The 23715-nt window shown below is 49.3% G+C and overlaps 1 protein-coding gene across 2 annotated transcripts in view; it reads right to left on the bottom strand.

Annotated features, from left to right (window-relative positions):
- The window catches only part of STXBP1 (syntaxin binding protein 1), a 64806-nt gene that overhangs the window by 21603 nt on the left and 19488 nt on the right, over positions 1-23715 (bottom strand). For both annotated transcript variants that reach the window (XM_032797810.1, XM_032797809.1), the window contains exons 2-11: positions 15577-15626; positions 14881-14962; positions 12678-12754; positions 11082-11160; positions 7822-7925; positions 4519-4667; positions 3706-3790; positions 2164-2294; positions 1363-1470; positions 167-227 (exon numbers count right to left, since the gene is read on the bottom strand). In XM_032797810.1, coding sequence (XP_032653701.1) covers positions 167-227; positions 1363-1470; positions 2164-2294; positions 3706-3790; positions 4519-4667; positions 7822-7925; positions 11082-11160; positions 12678-12754; positions 14881-14962; positions 15577-15626 — 926 coding nt within the window. The remainder of the gene's footprint in view (positions 1-166; positions 228-1362; positions 1471-2163; positions 2295-3705; positions 3791-4518; positions 4668-7821; positions 7926-11081; positions 11161-12677; positions 12755-14880; positions 14963-15576; positions 15627-23715) is intronic.

The following is a 23715-nucleotide window of genomic DNA, read 5'->3' as shown; positions in this document are numbered from 1 at the left end:
TTGAGGGCTCTTGGTGCCTTGTGGGATTGGGCTTCAAGCTTCCATGCAGAACCTAGCCTCCCCCTTGGCCCCTGCTCATTCCTTGCGAATGTCTCTAGCAGACCACTCCAGTGCATGAGGGGGTCGGTTAACGGGACCGCGGTTCCCACACGAGCCATGGCATCACCTTCTCGCCTGTGTTCATCCTCTTGCTGGAAGAAAATTCCTTTAGAGAGCGGGTGACCTCCCTGGAAAGAAGGGGGCACAATGATCAGCCATCTGCTCAGTCCCTACGCACACTGGCTCCTGCCCACCCTACCCCTTCCTCTGTCCCCTGCAGTTTCACCTACTTCCTCTCTCTAGCCTTCCACAGCCTCCCTGTGTGTTACTGGGGCTTGCTCGGGGGGAGGGCAGGGTTGAAAGTAAGGGCCTAGGAATCCATGCCCTGTCATAAAATGGGTCCATCTACAGCAGTAAGTGAGGACCAGTTCAACTTAACACCCATCCCCAGACAGCAAAGCCTACAGGGCCCTCAGCACATGGCAGTCAGGCAGCAGACTACACCAGAAACAAGTTTCCAGGAGGCAAAGATGCACCATATGAGTATAGAGGCTTCCTCACCCTCTCACGTCACTTGCTGAGCTGGAGGAGGAAGAGGCAACGGCTAGGCAGCGTAGAGGTGGGAAGGGGTCTGCAGGTTTGGGGTCTGCAGATAGGATGGGGGAAGGGGGAGGGCTGCAAACTTCTGGGGGATCTGGGCACAGTATATAGTGTTAATCTACCCATGTCTGCAACAACACACGTGCATCAGCCCAAGGTTAATCCTGTGCTGTGCCTCCTTCTCCTCTCCACAGGCACTGCGCTCCCTGTGTGCTGGGGATGGCCAGTGATCGCAGGAAGGGGTCCGCCAGCAGAGAGCGAAACAGCAGGGTTGAGATGCGCTGGCTGGGGAACGAGGGGGAAGTTTGGCCGTGAGTCTCAGAGCTGCTATGGTCAGTGGGCAGCAGGTGCAGCACTGGTGTGTGCCCTCCCTAGCACTGCAGCCCAAATCCTCCTGAGACAGGACACCAGGCAAACGAGATTCATGACTTTGCTCTCTGTCTCCGCTAGGGTGTGTCCATGTGGGTGGACAGACCAGCGAGCCCTGCTCAAGCCAGTGCACTAAAAACAGCAGAGTAACCCGGTTAGGTTAGGACCAGACTACAGGGGGGACTGCAGCTCAGGACTGGGGGGTGCTGGCAGAGCTGTGCTGAAACGCACACCCAGCCTCTGTCTTCGCTTCTCCTCTTGCCAGTGGAATTAATTCCACCCTCGTTTAAGTACATCCCTGACCCTGACTGACTGTCCCACCCACGGGCACGTGGAACAGGGTCAAGCACTTACTGGGACACCTCTGCAATGTGCTTGTGGCGCAAGGTGATCCAGAGGTCGTCGTCCTCATCCAGGAGAACCTCCTTCACCCGGGCCTCTCCGATGCCGCTTGTTTCATACCTGCAGAAAAGAGCAGGGAGCGTCACATGGGAAAACTGACAGTGGGGGGGAAATAACACGCATCACCTCCTGCTTTTGATGGAGATAACCTTATCCCCTCTAGCACCTCCCCTCCCCCAGACCAGGCAGAGGAGAGACTCCCAGGGCCCAGGAGAGACTCTCTGCATGCCACAGAACATAGGCGCCGATTCCATAGGGGCTCCAGGGCTGGAGCACCCACGGGGAAAAAATTAGCACCCACCAGCAGCCCTTCTGGTCAAGAAGCCCTTAATCAGCTCCTGCCACACCAGCCCCAATCAAGGGGGATGGATTGGGGCTGGGTGAATAGCCCTGTGCCTGCCCGGTCACTGGCTGCACCTGCCAATCCTTTTAGCCCAGAGCTGGGAGGAAACCAGGGAAAATGGGGAGAGGTCAGGCACAGAAGGAAATGGGAGCTGCCTAGTCTGTTGCTGGCCAGGCCTGTTGTAGGCAAAGTAGCTGTGAAGCCTGTATATAGTTGGGAACTGGCAGCGGGAAACCTTTTGAGAATAAAGAGCATGGGTGTTGCACCAGACTGAAGTGTCCCTGACTCATGGAAAAAGGAGGCTCAAGTGAACCCCGTTACAAGGATCCATCAGGCTGGGACCTGCCAGAGCTGCAGGAATTAAGGTGTATTGTATATTGCATCTCCAGGGCTGTTTCCACTGTACTCACTTGTAGACATCATTTTCGATGGGCAACAGGTCGTAACTCATAGCCTGGAAAGTCAGTTCATGCAGCACAGGAGATGAGGGGTCAAAGCCACGGTCCAGAATGAGGAGCTGGGAGCGAGCTTTGTCCGGACCCTGCCAAAACAAATTGCAAATCATTGTCAATGTGGATTTTCCATCAATTCGAATCGCTAAGGTGGAAATCAGAGGTCACTTGTGAAATGTGCTCTGGCTCAGCTACGCGTTATTGGACTGGATGCAGGAACCGCTGGGCAAAGCTCTGCTCCAGAACACAGAGCTCAGCCTAGGCCAGTGGTTCCCAAACTCATTCCGCCGTTTGTGCAGGGAAAGCCCTTGGTGGGCTGGGCTGGTTTGTTTACCTGCTGCGGCCGCAGGTTCAGCCGTTCGTGGCTCCCACTGGCTGCGGTTCACTGCTCCAGGCCAATGGGGGCTGCTGGAAGCGGTGCGGGCCGAGGCACGTACTGGCTGCCACTTCCAGCAGCTCCCATTGGCCTGGAGCCGCGATCGGCAGAACCTGCGGACGCGGAAGGTAAACAAACCAGCCGGCCCACCAGGGGTTTTCCCTGCACGAGCGGCGGAATGAGTTGGGAACCACTGGCTTAGACGATTGGAATGGTCCCTCTCCAGCCTGATTTTTTTTATGCACAAGCTCAAAGCGACGCTAGATATGTTCCACTTCGGACGCAAATCCGGAACTCCCTGTTCATTGGGGGTATTTGCACCTGTTCTGAGCCAAATGTCCCAGTGTAGAGCAGGAGATGGTGCAATGGCCCTCCACATCCTGCTCTGCAAGCAGACATCTGCCAGCGGGACAGCAGTGTGCCAGGGCAATGCTCTCTGCTGGATGCTATGGGAACCCCAGGAACCAGAGAGCTCTCTGTGCTGCTACTGCAGGAGCACCATCCGCAGAGGGCGCTAGGCGGAGCTTCTATGCAAATCCACAGCAGCAGGTGATCTGTGTTCGTGTGTAGGCTGAACGTACTGCCCAAGGGCTCAGATTTGATGTGCATTGGAAGGGGGACTGGCTTTTCCTATCAGCCCAGCCATACAACCCATCAGAAGAACTTGAGAGGCTAGTGGATAAGGCCCTGGCCAAGGACATAACGGTTCTATTTTTGGCTCTGCTGCTAACTTGTTGTGTGACTGTGGGCTGGGCCCTTCAACTCGGGGTCTGCTTCCCCTCCCACGCTTTGACTGTCGTCCCTATTAGACTGTAAGCGCTTCGGGGCAGGGACTATGCGCCTATATCGTCTAGCACACTGGGCCTTTGATCTTGGTTTTGGGCTTTCAGATGCTGCCCTAATGTAAATGGTTATGAATCATCTAAGATTACAGTTGTCTGTCTTCTGCTTGCATCTGAAGCCTCTCGTCTTACTAATACTTGGTAGGCTCTTTCCACTTTAGTAAGTACAGGCACACAGACAGGTCCACAGGTGAAACAAGAGTCAGAGCATCAGCGGTTTCATGAGCTCCTGCTGCTCTAAGTGCTACAGCCAGTATCCAGCACCCTGCAGCCTGAACTCACCTCGCCCATGGTCGGATCATCAGCCTTGTAGGCGTCCAGTTTGTCCTGGATTAGCTGGGCCAGCATGGCATTGTCTTTGTATTCTCTAGCACAGGAGGGAGGGAAAGAAAGGTGTAAAGTCATTTCATTCCTCATGCACCTTCCAGCCTACGATGAGCATTGATTATATTAGGGAGCTTGGCAAAAAAACCCAGACATGTAGATATCTTAAATCAGATCATTTCAGCAGCTTCTAATATCCAAGAATTGCAGAGCTCAGGGCCCATGTGGGAGAAGTAAGACAGGAGAATGGCTGGCTGTGTGGACCATAGTTCTCATGCTCCTCACGGAACTGGCAGGGCACATGGAGAAGGTGTGGGTGGATGGGGCTCTGACCAGGCCTGTGAAGCATACGTGGCTTTAGCAGACTTTGTCCACTCTCCCCACCTCTCCTTGGAGAGCACTCGCTGTCTTCCCGGCACCTTCCCTGCCCCACTTCTGGACCTAGTCTCAGCTGTTGGGGGTGCTGTGCCTGAGACAGAGAAAGGGGATTGCGCTTGGGTGGGGATAGTATAACAGGAAGGAAGGATTTTGAGCAGGGAACAGATGGAAACTGACATTAAGGAAATGGAAGTGAAGAAGGACTCGGACAGGAGGAGAAAGAGACAGTAGCTTGCAACTCTGGTTCTTCTTTGATCTACTCCGGAGAAGCAGCCAAGGACAGGAAGTAATTCCAGACCTGTCCAACTGAGGAGGTGTAGGGTGAGGATCTCAATGAATAGATACTTTGAGGAGAAGCCTCCAGTTCAGACCACCCCATGGGCACAGCCTTACCCCCTGTATCGGACAGCTGGATATTCCTTCAGGGTGGCACAGAGGGTGGCAATCTGTTCTGCCAGGCGTTCCAGCATTGGGTTCTTCAGCTGGGTCTTGTGGGGACTGTAGAAGCTTTGGAAAGAGTCAGCAGAATCCAAGGAGTAAACCTGGAGGGGATGGGAATGGCAGAGGTTGAGCTCAAATGTGAATGCAACACTAGGAGCACCCAAGGAACGGCTAGAGAAGACAGGGCTACAGGCTGTCACACATCTAGTGATAATGGTACCAAGCGCTTACAGAGCACTTTTCCTCAGTAGATCTCAAAGGAGGCCAATGTCCTTATCCCTATCTTGCAGATGGGGAAACTGAGTCACTGGACGATGAAGAGATTTGCCCAAGCAGGCCAGAGGCAGAGCCGGGGACAGAACCCAGATTGCCTGAGTCCCCGTTGACTGCTTTACTCACAAGGAAATACAGCCTCCCATGACTCAAGGCATTGTTCAGCACTTTGCAACACCCAAACCATTACTGGTTCACATCTGCAGGGAAAGCCAACAGCCAGAGCACGCTCAGCACAGCCTGGGGCACAAGCACCAGCTTTCCTGCAAGGGGGAGGTTATTGGCAAGGATGCTGTAGCTCGCCTCTACTCACCCTGAAAAGCATGAGGGGTTGTCAGCTTTCCCCAGAGCCAGGCAGAAGGCAGCTTGTTTGAGTTGAATGCTCCAAACCTGTTCCCCACACCTCATCCCTCCCCAGCCGAATGCCTGAGTGACTCGGCCTCTTACGCTCATGTGATGAAGTTCCCTTCAAAAGTCTGTGGCGACTGGGCTAAAATTAGGCCTTGGTGCAAACACAAGCAGACTGGAGACATGTACTGGCCGAGGCACCGCATCACAGGTACATATGTACGGGCTTGGGGGAGGTGAAGGGCAGGCGCTTGACGCTGTCGTGTGCTGCCTGCTGGATGATTCATGAAATAATGGCTGATCTATTGCTGGGAGGGGTCTGTTCTTCCCATCTCCAAGGCACAAGGAAGGGGTGCAGGGAAGGGGACCCTCCCTGGGTCTAGCACTGTAAAGGTTTGTTATTAGGCTGATGCCAGCTAATTCTCCCATTCTGACATGGCACTGTCCCTGCCAGCCGTGTCCATACGTGTTACAAGTCTCCTTCTGTGTCCAGTCCACTGAGGATAGGTTACCAAGCTAGCCCAGAAGATTTAGCAGCTCGTGCTTTTGGTTCTAGAGGGCCCCAGTCCAGTCCCCGGTCTATTGGCCAAGCTAGTGGCCATCACAGAAGCATCTCCAGGGCTGCGTGAAAAGCAAAGTGGTCGCCTAATGCCAACGTACCCCACGATGGTGCTGCAGCAGCTGATGGGCAAACAACCACCACGGGGTCCAGCTGGCAAAGAGGGATGGAGCAGGGGGCGAGGACAGCCACAGATGAAGGGATCGTAGATAACTGCACCTCTCAGACGAGCCTCCTGTTTAACTAGACGCAGCTGGCTGGCTGGAAATTCCCCATGAATTCCCTGACAACGGTCACACACTTCCCCTGTGCCCACTCAGAGCCAGAGCAAGGCGGCTGCCTGGGTCCCCTGCAATATGCTGCCCGTGCCGGAGAAGGGCCTACCAACTGCAACAATATAGCACCACAGCACGGGGGCCCAAGGACAAAGGGCTCGGACACGCAAAGCCGAGAGAGAATGTTCAGGTCTGGGTCCAGGTTTCAAACCTCCCAAAAGGTGTTTGGATCCAGGGGTTGGCCTGAGCCTGTTATAAAGAGAGGAGCTGTTTGCAAGAGGTGGATCTGGGTTTGCATGTGGTTTTTCACGCCCCCACCCCAGAGCTCAGGGATGTTTGGCCCTAGGGTTATGGCTCAGGCCCCTCTCTAAAGACATTTGAAATCCTAATGACATTCTCAGTAAATCTCACTGCAGCAGCTCACTTACAACCAGTATTATTGCGCTGCTCAGAGACCCTCACTAAGATCAGGGCTCCAGGGTGTCAGGTGTTGTACACACTCGGAGTGAGGAATTTTCCCTCCTGCATATGCCCCTTTTATGCTGCTGCAAAGGTAACAGGACCATAAAAGCCCTGGTTCTAGCTGAGGGAGAATTCCCCTTCTGCAGAAACTGAGTCAGACTGCCACAAGGCCTGCTCCAAAAGCTCTGGCCGAGGGGGCACGCTGGGGGCAGGGTGGGATGCTAGAGGGGATGGGGCTGTGGTGGATGCCGTGATTCTGTGCTTACCTGGGGCTTGCTACATTTCAGCTCAGAAGCGAGAGAACACAGAGGTGGCTTAATGCCACATCAGCTCACTTCCCCAGCCTGCCAGTTACATGCTGGGCCTCCCAGAGGCCTCACACACAATCAGACCCAGGAAGAGACACATCCCAGCCTCCCAGAACTGACGCTCCGAATAGAAAAGGCAGAGGAAACAGGTGCAGAGACTCGCTTGAGGTCACGCAGCAGGTCATGGGTAGGATGGAATCAGGTCTCCAGTCTCCTGATTCCCAGCCCAGGCGCCAAGACCATGCTCTCTCTCTCCTTAGCATCAATCTCTCAGTGTAAACACCCACCCCCAAGCTGGCAGCAGGAGCAGGAGAGGCAAAGCACAAGCCAATCCTTTCCCTGCAGCAGGAGAAGCTGGCTTGGAGGGGAGGGGGAACCAAATGATTTGGGGCCAGTACTGCTAAGGCTGTCCCTGCCAACAACCCCATGATAAAAAGATGCCAAGTCCTAGTGTCAGCTGCTGGCACAGCTTTATTCCTTGAGGGCACATGTGGTTTGGCCAGCTAGGCTAATCCCTGCAACCCTTGGGATTTAAAGAGTTAATGGCTCTGAAGGTTGACTGCCATCTGTTCCTAGTCACGTGGGCCACCCCCGACAGCACAAGGGCCTGCTCCGCAGCAGATGGCACAAAGTTTCACCCCTCCTGTGCCCTGGACTCATTGGCCCATCCCTGTGGTACCCAAGGAGACAGCCAATGACAGGCAATAGCATGGGGTGGGGGTGGAGCACAGGGTGAATACACAACCAAGGGTCAGACCAGAGAAATAATCGGCTGAGAGCGCAGGGCAGGAGGTAAAGAACCAGCCCTGGGAAAAGGGTGTTAGTAATTTAATATCTCATTTCAGGCTGTTCCAAAAACTCTCCTCCTCCAGGGAACCCAAGGCCGAGCTACAGAGCAAACCCCATGGAGCCATAGCCCCCAGCTAGCAAACCTAGAACATTTTCCTTTCGACCCTCCCATGCCATTCGGGGTCTCCTCGGGAAGGCGTGCTAGGCTGATCGCTGCTCTTTTGCGCTGTCCCGGACTCACCTGGGACTCGTAAGGAAGGAAGGCTATGTTGATTTCTGTCAGGGTCTTGATGACTTTGGCCGCACGAGATTTCACCAGTTCGTTAAACAAGGCATCAGGGCAGGCTGGGAAGAGAAGGAGAACCAGAATATTCAGCAGTGGTTTTAAATCCTTGGGTGCCTCATACCCAAAGGCCAAAATCAAGGTCAAAACCAACCACACAGGTATCAAACCCATCCTGAGAAAGGCCCTGATAAATCCAGAGAGGGGTGGATGGCCTCATTCCAGTGCCCATAAAACACTCTTAAGGCTGGTGCTTATGGTCCTGAGGACGAGCAACACAACTGTCTCCTTGGGGACCCCCAGACCAGTGAGGAACCACGCTCACACTCAGCGGGCGCTGTAGCGTTCATAAGGACTTCTCCAGCACTTTCCACCCCAGGATCGCAAAGCACTTCATGCGCATTGTTCGTGAATTTGACCTCCCTGCGAAGTGCAAAGAGACCATGGCAAAGAGAATGGCGTACACGCTAGATCAATAGCATTAGCTCTGTATTGCAGATCAGGTGCAGTGATCTGAGAGGTGTTGTGATTTGCCCATCATTGCACAGGAAGAGCTGCGGAGGGCTCACGTCTAGTTGGCACCGGTATCAAGCGGAGTGCTCCAGGGGTCGGTCCTGGGCCGGGTTTTTGTTTCAAGTATTCTTCATTATGATCTGGAGGATGGTGTGGACTAACCACTCCAGCAGTTGCAGATGACACTAAACTGAGGAAGTGGTAGATATGCGGAGAGTAGGATAGGAAATACAGACAGCCTAGAGACCAATTAAGGGATTGGGCCAAGCCAATCTGATGAGTTCAACAAGGACAAGTGCAGAGTCCTTGGTACTGTAAACGGAAGAATCCCCATGCTGCTAACAGACTAGGACGAGTGGCTAAGCGCAGTTCTGCAGAAAAGGACCTAGGGTTCAGTGCATGACGAAGCTGGATTATGAGTCAACTGCCGTGCCTTGTTGCCAAAGAAGGCCTACACCTATTTGGCTGTATAAAGTAGGGCATTGCATCGCAGATTGAGGGACATGATCATCCCTTCTATTTCGACATTGTGAGGCTCATCTGGAGTACTATGTCCAGTTTTGGGCCCCACACTACAAGAAGGATGTGGAAAAATTGGATAAGGAGTCCAGGAGGCAACAAAATGATTAGGGGCCTGGAGCCACATGATTTATGAGGAGAGGCTGAGGGAATGAGGATTGTTATTTGCAAGAACAGAAGGAGTGATGGGGATTTGATAGCTGCTTGAACTAACCATGAAAGGTGGGTTCCAAAAGGATGGTCTAGGCTGTCTCGTGGTGGCAGACAAGGAGCAATGGCCTCAAGTTGCTTCAGTGGGGGAAGTTTAAGGTTAGATATTAGGAAAATGTTTTCAACTGGGAGGTGCGTGAAGGCACAGGAATGGTATCTAGGGAGGTGGGGAATCTCCTTCCTTGAAGGTTTTAAGTGGCTTGGACAAAGCCCTGGCTGGGATGATTTAAGTTGGGAATTGGTCCTGCTTTGAGCAGGGGGTTGGACTAGATGACCTCCTGAGGTCCCTTCCAACCCTGATATTCTATTACTGCAGATCCCCTGCCTCTAAGGCCTGTACTTACACTGCTAGGCTGTTGTTCTCCCAGTAAATCCTTGAAGCCCCAGTCGAGATCAGGGCCCTATTGTGCTAGGTATGGTACAAACACAAAGAGAGAGACAGCCCCTGTGTCAAAGAACTTGCCTTCAAAACAGACAAAAGACGGGCGGGGCAGCAAATCTCTGGCAGTGAGGGGCTGAGTCTTTCCTTGGGGTCCTGCCCATTATCAAGCTGTCCCTGAGGACCAGAATTTCTCAGAACTGAGCTAAAACCACAGAGCCTTCAATCCTGCCTTGATAGACTCCAGAGAAGGGGAAAGGGTGAGAGGAGAGATGGGAAAGCAATTACTTGAAGAGGAGAGAGGAAGTGAAATGTCCTTCTCTGCATCCTTAGAATGACCTGTTGAGAGAAGGAATTCCCATCATTTAGGGAATCAGTGCTCTCTCGTAGGCAGCAAATAAAGGAAGTGACCCAAACCCCACTGAAGCAATGGGAATCTTTCCATTGACTTCAGTGGGCTTTGAATCAGCCCTGAAGTGTTGATGCCTTGGGAAGTTGTTCTGTCCTCTCTAGCCAGGGGAGCAGGTGGCTGAGTATACTGCAGATGAGCAGAGGAAGTCTTTTCAACTTTCCAAATTCACTCACCAGACCAATGGAGCACCCTGGTTTGAGACCATTGTATCTAATGCTGTTTGCTCTGGTTGAAATTTCCCAGCTACGAAATTATTCACTGGGTGATAATCCCACATGGTCTCCAAAATCTCCTTTGTAAACTATCTCCTGTCCCCTGCACTAGCTCCAATCTGGGTTCTCTCTGCCTCTGGAGACAACTTCAGCAGCAATCCACTCACCCATGCCCCCGCCAGCTTCTCTCCTGAAACAGTGCAAAGAAATGACACCCCAGGGTGACGCATTCTAATCTCCGTGACAGGGTGTAATGTCAGAGTGATGGTACTGACATTAGGGGGGCTGCTCCACATCTACACCAGTATAACAGACCAGACTATGACCCACAGTGTCCCGTGCAAAAATGCAGCAGTGCCCTTAAGCATGTCAGCCATGAGGCACCATCTACTACACCAGTTTTATGCAAATACACCAGTTTTAAGTCAAGGGAGTCCCACCAGTGTAACTGTGGGGTAACAGACAGAGAATCAGGATCATGGGACTTAAATTAATTACTGGGGTAACTCCACTGACTTCAGTAGAGTTACATATTCCCTTCCAGAAACCCCAGCCCTGAGAGGGGGTGATCAGGAGGAAGGGGATGAATGCAGGTGCAGGCTGAACATAGGAAAGATTTCCTAACAATAAGGCCTATTTAGAGTGTGCAGTAGTTTCCCACGGGAACTGGTGAAAGCTCCATTGCATGAGTCATTTAGCTTAGACTAGACACAGCCTTTGCACATATATGAGAGAAAAACCTTGCACAGGATGGGAGTTGATTTGGATTCATGTACAGGGCTTTCCCCAGCTTTGATTTCTAGGATTTCTTCAAGGCATTTTACAAATCTCAGGCAAAGGTTGCTGCAAATCTCCTACATGCAAGTCTTGCTTGTTTCCTGCCTGCTCTCGCATCTCCTTTGCATTATGGAAGTCACAGTGTGTCAGGAGCCCAGACTACAAGGCACCAGAGAGACGGAGGCAGCGTACTTACAGTCAGTGAAGAAGACATGGGCAGCTCTGTACTTGGCCGTAGGGGGATCCTTGAAGTCATTGATGAGTGAATGGACAGACTACAGGAGAAAAAGGAAAAAGAAAAGCTGACGTGAGGTTGGACACCACAAATCAGGATTAGCATCGTTAGACACTTAACTCAGTTGGTGCATTGGCCGGTCTCCGTAATCACAAGGTGTGCCATGCTAGGGAATCATCCGCTGGCTCTGACCCATTGGCTTAGGAGACAGATATTTACACCGTCTCAATTGTAAATTTCAGTCCAATGCGTTCAGGAGCTGAAGTGCCAAGAAACTTTGGAGCAGCGTTAAGATAAAGGATCTAGGTTGAGATTAATTCATTTTGACGGCAGTTGTACGGCTAAGTCCCCTGGCTGGCTTTAAAAATCTCCACCCCAGACCGTGCCACTTTACAACACAAGGGGAGGGGAGGACTGGTTCTCTGTCCGAGAGAAGCTCGCACTGCTCCACACCCTGGCTGGGCACTGCTGTGATAAATTTCACACCGCTGAAGTCCCGCAGCACTGCTGTTAGAAAACTCACAGTGCAAGGTTTCCAGTTGGCCACTGCCAGAAGTCTAACAGGCCTGGGCTGTACCCTGCTAGGTGCAAGCTCACACGACTGGTGGCCTACCAGGGCAAGGTACCTTACTCTGCTGCACTGCTGTTACTGAAGCAAAGAGCATAGTACGTTTCAAATAAAGGATTTAACATTTATGTGAGTAATAAGATACAGGAAACTGGATTAGAGGGACAATTGGTGTGATAGGATCAGGAATTTCCCTGTGCCCAGTGTTTGTTTCCACCCGCTTAGCATGAGCAGAGCTCTGTTACCATAGGACATGCTTGTAATTTTGCCAGTCGTCTCTTACAAGTGAAAACTATGTTCACGTACCACAACATTAGCCAGAAAGGCTTCAAAGCCTTCCCTGAATGAGGTTAAACTGACCCACAGCAACTCAGTTGGTACAGCACGATTTTGGTTATAAGATGATCCTTAGAGCTGGATGGAAAAATGCAGATGGAATCATTTCCCATCCCAATCAAAACACTTCACCAAATCATGTTGATTTCATCACATTTTCAGTTTGGGAGAAAAACGGGGTGGGGGAGGGAAGGATTCCAAAAATGTTGAAACGTCCCGTTTTGACATTTTCAGAACGAAACATTTTGGTTTTTCATTACATTCATTACATTCAAAACAACTTTTTGTTTTGGGGGGGGTTGTTAGTTTGTATTGTACTATGTGTTTGTGTAGAAATGAAATGTTTCAATTAATCCAAAACTACTTTTTTTCTCAGAATTTTTTTTCGCAGAGCATTGTGATGTTTTGGGGCTTTGTTCCAAATTGGAATGGAAAAAAAAAACAATCAAATCCTGAAATCTTTCGTGAAACTGAATTTCCTTCCTCTGCACAGCTCTAATGATCATTGCTGATGCCTGTAAGTGCCTTCTAGGGCACTGCCATCCATTCTTATCCTGGCACTGACAATTACCCCCTTTGGCACAGATGCTACAACCAAACATGATTAGCTTTCACCAGACCCGGTACAAGACACTCCCATGCTGGAGAGTCACCTTATCAGATGGGGTGATGAGGTACACGGCCTCCAAGGTGGGGAGCGGCTCTCGGCGCTTGTTGATGTCTTCCACAACTGCACAAGAAACACAACCAAGACACGGGATTGGTCTAGCAGGTGACAGGAGAAGGGCTGCCTATTTTCATTGTATATAGCTATACACTGTGTATAGATCTGTACTGCTGTGACCTGGATTCTCTTATCTAATAACTGCCTTTTGGTCATGCCTAACCAACACGGCAAGTCCCAATGACAGAAGAGCTGTGGTTCCACCAACCTCTCAACACCCAAATAAAAAGGTTCCCAGCCATTAGCTCGCTCCTACCATGCCCCCAAAGGGACAGTAAATTCTAGAGTCCATGGTGCTTATTGCTCCATTCTGCAAGACAGCCACTCACCTTAAAGCACAACTGTATTGTACAGGAACTGCTCAGTGTATCATAGCTGGGATACTGTAGGATCTGGGACCTGTCCTGGAGAACCCTTTTTATTTTTTGTCAAGGATTGATTTTTTTAGTGATAGCTCTTTCCATCCTATAAATATATTTAGTACTATTCCCCCTGAATCATAACGCTTGTGAAAGATGCTCTGGAGAGTGGAGTCCTCCGTTCACGCACAAGACTGTGCCAGAGGCAGATGTGCCAGCTTTCCCCAAGGAACCTCATCCTTATCCAGGGAAGGTCAACTGGTTGTGTTGATTGGCCTGCACATTGTTTGTGTATGTGGTGCTGGGCTTGAGCTGCTCAACACCTGGCAGGGATGGTCTAGATTTACTAGGAGACCGGACTAGATGACTTCTCAAGGTCTCTTCCAGCCCTACATTTCTATGACTCTGTCAAGATCAAAATAAGCCATGGTCAGACGTTACAACATATCAGACAGGATCTCCTTGAAAAGACTTTTTCCGCCTCCAAAACAAACTAACCCCCCAATCTGGAGCTTCTCACCCCACATTCCACAGGAAGTCTGGTGGATCTATCAGTATATCTTGAAGGTCATAACTTACTTGGTCCTTTTGGGGGCAAAATTTCCATTAGCCTCAATAGGCCCAGTAAGGACTATTAGATTTGTTTCCATTGCCCTCCTGCCTAGAAGCATCTGCTGGAGGTCAGAGCCTCTTTGTGCTAGGCGCTGTACATGCACAGGATGAAGGGGCAGGCTCTGCACCAACTAGCTTCCAATCTGTGCTGTTCAGAATGTACTGACCCTTCTCTGGTCACTATTCTGGGGGCATTCCCATAACAGGATCTTTGTTTGCCTGGGAGTCCCACTTGCTCCTACAGCTTCTTGCCATCACCCACACTCAGTTCTGGTTCTGCTTTCACTTGCCCTGGTGTAAAGCAGGAGCAACCCAGACTGAAGTCAGTGGAGCTACCCCCGGTGTAAACTTGCTGGGAGAGGAAAATCAGGTCCTAGATCCAATTTTTGTCATGTTGCAATAGGGCTGTGTGTTGGGGAAAATGCCATGAAAACCAGGATCCTTTGGTCAAATGCCAGTCACTTGAATGGCTCCATATCTGTGTTTTACATTTTTTTCTGCTGGCTTTTTTAATCCCGCAGAGAGCTATTTATGGGGCTGAAATATAACAATGTCAGGTCTCAGGTTGGCATTTCCAGCAACCAGGAACTGAAATAACACCAAGAGACAAGCTCCTCATGCTATCCCAGCCAGGTGAGTCATTCAGAGAAGTGGGTGAAAAATCTCACCACAAACAATGAGACTTTGACATACAACCGAGTGGGTTACCACGGAATACTGCACCTCCCGGTGGGAATGATGGCAATATAATCATGCAAATATCCTTACTAACAATAGCTCAGTGGAAGAGAGACTCACAATCCATTTGCCTCCTGGGTTTAAGGGGTCACACTGGCATAGTCATCCCAGTGTATCTATCCAGGGGTATAGTGGCCACCTGGGGAAGAAATGACGCTCGAAACTCACTAGCTGTATAGGAACATTTTCAGTGTGCCTGGGGCTAAGAGAGATACGTGAGATCCTGGTGAGGCCCAGTGGCAAAGCCCTGTCCAGGACAGATGGTCAGATTGAAGTACTGCAGCTGATTCAGAATAAAACAAGAGCATGGGTGGAGTGAGACAAGCTGCCATGGGAAGATGCTGGTCTCCCAACTCCTCCTGATCACCTGTCTCCCAGAGCCAGCCAGAGCAGAATGGGAGTGTCAGGAGGCATAGAACTCACTTGTTATCCCCTCTGTCATGATGTCGGTCATCTTACAGCAGGAAGAGAGCATGCGCATGCTGAGCTGATCCACCACCAGCACCTGGAGCGGGAGAGACACTGAGTGAGCAGGCAGCACAGCGACTGAGTCCAGGGGGGATCAGGCATCAGGTTGCACCTGCTGTAATTTGGCGCTTCTGACAGTAAAATGACCCTGACTTGGCACAGCATAGCAAAGGGGCCCAAACGCAGGCCTCTGCCACACCACTCTGCCAGTGCCGCCACGCAGCACATCCAGCTTTCCCTAGAGCTAAGCTCACGCTGGGCTCTGGGTTGCCACAGAACTCTGCCAATGGCCCACTGCAACGCCCTGCAGCACCTGCTGCTAGTCCTGTCCTTCATTTGGCAAACGGGCCAGGAGAGGTGTCATTCTTTTCCTCAGCCATTTTCTTTTGGACTCCCCATCCTTGTATGGCAAACTGACTGCAGCGCAGCCCCATGGCCAGCGCTGGAAGGAGGAATGCACGGAGCCAGAGCAGGATCCCCAGGAGGGCTGGTGCTACACGTTACTCATTGTGTTTTGGCAATTTTAGCATCCCGCCAGCTTGCCTCATTGCCCTCCACTGGGCCAGCAATTCCCAGGCTACTTCCAACCCCATCCCTTCCTCCATATTCTTGCCTGCCCCCTTCCAACTCTCTCTGTAGCCCCCCACTCACCTTCCACTCACCCTTCTTCTTCACCTTCCGGATGACATCATGCATGATCTCTGCAAAAGGGACAGAAGAGGTGGATGTTAGTTCACACCAGCTTTCTGAGGGTCCTGGGCACTGAGCTCGTTACTCCCCCAGCTTCATCCTCCTTGGCCGCAAGAGTGCCAGGCTCATCAGTACTCTGCTTGCATGCAGGGAATAATAATAACAACAACAACACCCCCCAGCTTTTTCATCTACAGAGCTCAAAGCACTTCACAGAAGAGGTCAGTACCATTATCCCCATTTTACAGATGGGGAAACAGAGGCATGGAAGTGGATTTGTCCCAGGTCATCTAGCAGGCTAGTATCAGAGTTGGGAATAGAACCCAGGTCTCCTGAGTTCCACTCCAGTGCTGTATTCAATGCATGATACTGCCTCTAAAGTGCTCTCCACCCAGAGGTGATGTCTAAGGGGATGGCATTTGCTTGTCAGTGAGTGGGTCTGTGTGAATGACAAGCGGGAGGGCCGGAAGAAGGAGTGAATTCCCTACTGGAGACTTTCTTACACCGTCTGAGCTACCACCACTTCTGAACCAGGCTGTGACCTCTAACTGCTGTGCCTGGGATCCGTCACATGGTAAGAGCTGGCTCACGGTCATTCCAGAGGCAGCTGCAGCAGGGCCATTCGGGGGCTCTGGGCATCTGCATCCTTCCTGTCCAAGGGACCGATGAGCAGCACTTGATTTGTACTCCTTTCCTGAGGACAGCGCTAGTGTCATTTATTTTGAAATTGTGGGAACACAAAGAAGCTGCTGTGGGACATGCCAAGTCAGCAGAACAAGCAGCCTGACCGAGACAGGAGGAGAGAGAGGAAAGGGAGAGGTGATTATTGTAACAGAAAGACACCACTGCCTCCCCCCCTATTCAAGGAGCTGCTTTGCAGTCTCAGGTAGAGCAGGGCAGAGAAAGATCATCCCATTTCATGGAGGATTTTGATATTGCAAAATTGGGTTTTGTTCTGATTTGGACCGAAACAAAAAAGTTTGAAATTCTCCCATAAAGGAAATGGAGCCCCAGAGCTGTGGATGTTGGAGATGCTCAGCTACAAGGTAGTCCACTACGCCGCAGAGCCCTGTTCTCCCTGACTTTGAGGTCATCCGACTGATGGGCCTTGTGGTCGCTGCCAACCAATGGAAAGACGCCCATTGACTTCAGTGGGCTTTGGAGCAGATCCCAAGTGAGGCTGGGTATTCCAGAGCCCTCAGAAAGCTCATAGCCCAGTTCATAGTGACATCAGGAGGGCAACCGAAGTTATCCTGGTGTCAGTCCTGAGGGGGTGGTGTCCCTGTCAGATACCCCAAATCTGCCCTGACCACCCAAAAGAACTCACCTAAACACAGTAAAATCTGGTAACAGCAGTAGCCAAAAGGGCTCCTAAATTCTGCCATTGTTGGAAGTGGTTGCTCGGCAAAGAGGGGCTCTTCCAGGGACTGAGATTTAACAGGCCTCAAGGGCAGGTGGCCAGATCAGAGTTTCCACACTCCAATATTCTTCAGGCACTGGATTTCCCTCGTCCTCTTTTCACTTTTAAACCAAGCAGATAGGAGTCAAACTCATCTTCCTGCAGCTGAGGCCTGCTCTGTGCAAACATTCAAGTAGCAAAAGCCTCCAAATAGGTCACTCCCTCGGCGCAGCCCTGGGCGCTGCTCAGACGGCCCACTCTACTGGAGCTTTCTAATCCAAAGCACGAAGAAAGCAACAAAGGATTTAGAGCCCCTTTTAGAAACAAGAACCAAGCAGCTTGAGCCATTCCCTTATAATCCTTGGCAATCGCATTTCACCTCCCATTTAGGTCTGTCTTACGCAACCAGAGGCGACAACATCACACAGTCCCTCACACGCCTGGCTCACTCCACTTTCACCGTTGGAGCATCTTGGCTCCCACTAGTCCAAGCTCTAGGGCTAAGGAGGGTCCGCAGCAACGGACCTTCCTGGCCCGTCCCATCTGTCCCCATCCGTCCCCAGGTTGCTCTGGGTCCTACCTTAGCCCCATGGCCTGACTTGCCTTTGCACGCCTGTTACAGTCATACAGACAGAGTGTGAGTGGCTGATGATGAAGCCGACGATTTTGTCACAGAGGTCAGAGAAGTCACAGAATCCATGACTTCCAGAGACCTCTGTGACTTCAGCCTGTGGCAACTGGGAACTGCAGGGTCCCCCCGCTGCCTGGGGCAGCCGGGAGCTGTGGGGTAGCCGCATCACCTGAGCAGCAGAGCCCCTGAGCTTCAAGCTGCTGCAGGGGGAGAGGGGGTACCCCAGAGCTCCCTGCTGCTGCAGGCTGATAAAGTCACAGACAGGTCACAGGCTTCCATGAATTCTTCTTTATCGCCTGCGACCTTAATGATGATTAAGAAGGACGGGCTCTAGCGGGAGCATGAAGGCTGGGGACAGAGAGAAATTGTTCAGGGTGCTCCCAGGGGCGATAACTTTACACACAAGTGTGGGCTGAGGGAATATGTGCCACCAGTGAGACCTCTTGGGCTTTAGCCTCTCCCCCAATGGAAGAGGTGGAAGCGAGTCATTTGAGGCTGGACAAGACATAGTGAGAGAACTATCCTTGAGAACGGACTAAATAACCTTGTCCAGCTTAGGTGTCTATGGGACTCCTCTCCAGTCCATTCCACTACAGCCCGCCCTCTGCCTGGGCAGTTTTCTGACCTGCTGTAGCAACACGCCCTCTTTGTGCCTCCCCAGCTTTTCAAAAAGTATGTTAGATCCAACTTCCAGCCACCACCCTCCTGCTGCTGTTTGACCTTTCACAGCTGGTTAATTTTGAGGGTTTGTGGGGGGGTGACATTTTAACCTTCCCCAAACCTCTTGGCTACTGGGGCTGAGAATCAGCCTTTCCAATCACTTGGCTCGGGGGTTGTCCTCACGCTCTGTACTAAGTGGCTTTCTTCTTGGCCATGGGCTTGGATTTCTGTCCCACTTTGTCCAGACTACCTCATTTTAGTAATGGTTGTACGGCCCCACTCTGACTTTTAGATGCTAGAGTCCCTGCTCCCTGCCTCTTCTCTTCATCCTCTCCCTCCTTTCCCCTTGCTGCTGGCAGTTTCTCAAATGGGACTCTGCTGAAGCTGCACTTCGCTCCAAACCCTCTTCACTTCTGACCCGAGGCCAAGCATGAAATGTTTCAACCCAAATTATCGTATTTCAAGAAAATTATGCCTGGAAGCAAAGGAGGGGGGTTGAGTAGAAAGGCTCTCTCCAGTTCTTGGCAACGCCTCCGTAAAAGCAAAGCCCTACCAACATCAGCAAGGAGAGAACCTGGCACCAAAAGCACCAGCCACTACCACTTGGGCTAAAGAATTATCCCTTCAGGAAGCAGCAGATCTTATCCTCCATGTGGACCAGTGATGGAAAGAAGGTTACACCACAGCCAGCTAGTATGTTAGTAGGAACCAGAACACCTGCTATCCTAAAAACTCCCCTTCCCCCACAGCTCCCCCAGTACAATCGGTTCCTCCCAGGACTCTGATGCACCGCTGAGCTGCACATCTAAACCAGAGCGAAAAGAAAGTACAGCTAAATTGCAACATTGGTGGAAAGGCAGCATAAGCCACATGGTTTGTCATTTTCCTCTCTCTGTCCTTCCTTCCCAGAGGGTTTTGCTAACCCATGCAATCTCAGAGATATGTCTGGGAAAACAAATAAAGAACTCAGCAGCCTGTGGTGTTTTTCATGTAAAGCATTTTAAAAAAAAAACAGGGGAGAAGTCTGTCACTAAGCGACTGATCCTGCAAATACTTAATATGGTGAAGAATTTTACCCACTGACCTCAATGACACTGCTCACGTGAGTAAATTACATATATGCTTATTTGGCTGCCGGATCAAGCCCTAAATGAGGACTAGAAAGAACTGAAGCTCAGAACCAAAAGTAGCTAATCATTTTGGGTGCCCAATGCAAGAAACCATAAAGAGACCTGATTTAAAAAAACACTGCTCACCTGCCCTCTGAAAAACTGACACTCAAAATCAATTTTGAAATCCTTGGCCTCTGGATTTATATATACATATATTAGCTTTCATTTTGAGCCAACAGGCAGTGGGTAGCCTATGGGCACATACTGCACATGTTCCAAACAACAGCACCAGGTCAAAGCCCATCAGACGCACCAACCCCAAGGAAGGGTCTGCTTTAGAGACAATAAGCAATTCTGTCCATTCTCTGGCAGGAGAAGGAGCCGGGGGGAAAACACCACAAGCCCATCCTAGATAAAAGTAATTTTTTTTAACCTATAAATGGAATACTCGTGGCTTAGACTGGCCTTTCTTCCCAAAGGAACACTTTGTAAACTATACGTACCATTCACTCACACACTAGCTGGAATGCACTCAGCTCTGGGTTGGAACGTGGCCTTAATGCCACAGTTCAGCCCTATGGATCTATATAATAAAGAACAGTTCTTGTACGATAGGTGAGATATGCCTGCCAGCAGACCAGCTCAGCGAGGTTGGTATGCAAATAGGCGTTAATCAGAGGGCACCAGCATGGGGCAGAGTGGGCTCTCTTTAGAGCTGGCTGAAAATTTTCTGATGGAAGTTTATTACTTTGGAAAATGCTGATTCGTGTTAAAATGAAATGTTACAGAAACATCCGTTTGGGTCCAACTTCATTTTAAATAAATCAGACCGAAACATTCTAAACACTTGGATCTTTTCCGGACAGAATGTTTCAATTTTCCATTTTGAAATGACTTTTTTTTTCAATTTTTTTACATTACATAATATTTTTTTAAAGTAGAAATTGGAATAAAACATTTTGATTTTACTGAAACATTTCAAACAAAGCCAAGATGATTTCTTTTTTTCAGAATTTCATTTTGCAAGAAATTTCAATTTTTGTTTGCTTTCCTTACATTTTGGAACGGAATTTCTTTCAAACTCATGGAATTTCCCATGAAATGGAAAATCTGGCAGTTGTCCAGCTTTGGTCCTCTCCCCTCTGAGTCCGGGGAGGCACTTTGCTAGTGGAGGTACCATTTCACAAGAGACAGAAAACAGGCCAAGAATGAGAAGACTCTCTCCAAGTTCTGATAGCTTCTACCTCCCTGCACCACTTTAATAAACCCTAACCTCCCCATCCGACTGCAGGTATAAAAGAGAATCTTTCACTTTGTGCCCTGCGATGTTACTTTGACCTGCTAAACAGCTGCTTGGCTTTAGGTAATGGCCCCAATAGATCACACCTGCTTTTGAGGTGCTTTGGCTTTCAGGTGCTATAGAAGTGGAAGGCTAGACTCACAGACATCTAGAAAAATATTCCACAACTGCCCAGCTGTAGTATGCATGCTGTAAAACACTGCATGGGATGAAAATGGAATGGCAAATAATTTTTAATGAATGATGATCATGTTTTATATGCATTCACAGCAATAAAACAAAAGGAAGTGCTGTCCCTGCCGATGCCGAGATACCAGTGCTGCAGGCTGCAATGGTCTATTTGATCGGACCTCCAAAACAGCAAGTTTGGTGGCTGTTAGCGCATTTGAAAGCAAGGAACTCAGTGCTTTGGGTTGTGCTAGACACAGCATGGTTATAAACTGTTCAAGTCACACAGACACTTGCCCATGTACCTGAGTCTTGTCTTGCAGCATATCCTGATGCCCCCATAATGGATCCCCACACCCAGCTCTGTCATTGCATCAGCAGCCTGGATTCCTTCCCATTCCCGGCTATCCCAGCATTGGGCTTACCCCCGAACAGAGTTATGTAGATTCATGCCATTCTGGAGAAGAGATGAGCAGCATGATCTAGCGGCTAGGGTGCTAACCAGGGACTTGGGAGATGTGGGTACAATTCGCTGCTCTGCCACAGACATCCTGTGTCACCTTCCGTTTGTCTCTTAGCCTCTCTGTGCCTCAGTTCCCCATCTGTACCATGAGGACAATAGCCTTGCCCTACCCGTCATGGGCGTCCAAGATGGATAGATAGACATCCGCTAACACTGGTCTACAATTTTTGAGAAGTCGTCTGCTTCAGAGATAAAATGTGGTATTTATTATGTATTTTGATGTGCTGAATTCAAATATGACAATTAAAACAAACTGTTGGCATACTGATTTATGAAGATATTTAAAGTTTTTAAATTTAATATATCTATGATTAATATCTGTGATAATAGTAAGCATTTTAATCATAAAATGGATAAACCTAGGTCTTTTATGTGTTATATTGGTTGCTTTCACATGATAATATTTCACCTGTGCCTGTTTATGTACACTTTAAAAATCGCAAAAGGGTTATATACATAAATTTTTATGACAAAGGCAAAAATATTTGTACATAGTTTAGTCAATATCAGTGTAATATCAGACAGAATATCTTGGCATATGTCTTTAAAATGATATTCAATTAAATGGGATCTCTTTGTCCTGTCAGCAATAGTCTCATGATTAGAATGGGCTCCATTTGCAAAAAACAAACTAAGAATAGTGTTTCTCCATTGTATGCAATTTGTCCTGAGTGAAAATCGCTCGCCAAGTGCTGTCACTTATGTACTGCAGTTTCGGTGGAAATCTAGATTGAGTGTAAAATGTATCCTTTTAGTGACAATGTATGCAAAACCAAGGCTTTTGTATGCTGAGGAGGCATTGTTCACCAACAAAACCTGTAGTTTAGTTCTGCCATGTTGTTTACGAAAAGAAATTTAATTGACACACATACTGGAAGGCTTTTCCCATGCCGTATTTCCTTTGCCATCGCATGTGCATTGGACATCAAATGCAATCCATTCTCGAAAAAAAAAACACAAAAAGAAAAAAAGTTTCACGAATCTGAGGATCAAATCAAAGACACTTACTTTTACTAGCTTCACTTAACTTTGGAATTATTCCACGGAGGCTTGTAAAGCTGCTTGTGCTTGTCAATGGCTCTGACAAAGTTCTATTCATCAGACCCGTCTTGATGTGTTGTAAGTGATGGTTAACAAATTTCTTGATTCAACAAAGTGAATCGTAGGATGCACTGATACACTTTTCCATACCCAAGGCTGCAATGCAACTGTCGGAAGGCGCCAGATCTTTCTTAGATGCAGTGGGATCTTTCTTGACGACATTATTCCTCATATTGCACGGAGAAACAGCAGATTCTTTTGTGATATCCAAGTCATGCGACCAAGCAAAACGAAGTAGAAACCCACCACCTCAAATCCCGCCACAAAGCTGCCACTGAATGTTAGGTCATCAGTTTAAATAAGACACCTCAAAGTATGTAAACATGTTGATCATAGGATTTCCTTCATATGGACTCATGATCCACTGGAATTGATGGCCAAAACATTGCATTATTGCAGGCAAACAGCTTTAGACTCGTTTTCGATGAATCAATGAACAGTCGCACTATCTATGGATCTTTTGATATGTTGAGTGGGCTCGCCTCACACCATCGATGTATGTTAGACAGGCTACTAAGTCACCTTCCATGAAGAAGAAATGGGACAGATCCTTTGACCGGTCACGGGAACATGGATACCTCTGACATACACCTGCCAGGAGTTCCAACTGCTGTAGTCTGAGCCCAACAACTGACTAAGAGCCAATCAACAATTTTCAGATCTTTTACATTCTCAGTGGACCAGAATTAGTACAAGTTTTGAATACTTTATTTTAGAAAGCATTTTGGCTGTTAGGCAGATGTAAATTACTACATTGGAGACAGACAAATGTATATGATACTATATTGAGCAACACAGTTCAGTCTTCAAATCCAGAAGAGCCCACATGAGCGATACTATGTACTTAAAAAACCACAGAATGAAGTAAAAAGGCATAACAGGCTCTCTGTATGGAAATTTTCACTCTGCTGATATGAGAGAACCTGCCATAAAAAAAATCGGAAACTTCCACAATAATTATGGATTACAATGTAGGCCGGAGTGCCAATTACACTATCTGCTTGTTCTCTTTAGACGCTCTTTTGCTTGATGGTCTGGGCCTGGGAAGCATTGATACCATAAGTCATGGGAACTCTATAAACCAGAGTCACATGAGCCTTTTTGTGAGTGGTGTTAGAAGTAAGGTGGGCCAAACAAGGCTCGCAGGACCCCTCCTTGTTCCAGCCCACTTGAGCATCCCGCCCCCCCCGACTGTTCCCCCTCCCT

The sequence above is a fragment of the Chelonoidis abingdonii genome, chromosome 24, assembly GCF_003597395.2.
Source record: "Chelonoidis abingdonii isolate Lonesome George chromosome 24, CheloAbing_2.0, whole genome shotgun sequence".
Classification (NCBI taxonomy): Eukaryota; Metazoa; Chordata; order Testudines; family Testudinidae; genus Chelonoidis; species Chelonoidis abingdonii.
The sequence above is the reverse complement of the archived record's forward strand: the minus strand, read 5'-3'. Positions and strand labels throughout refer to the sequence as shown.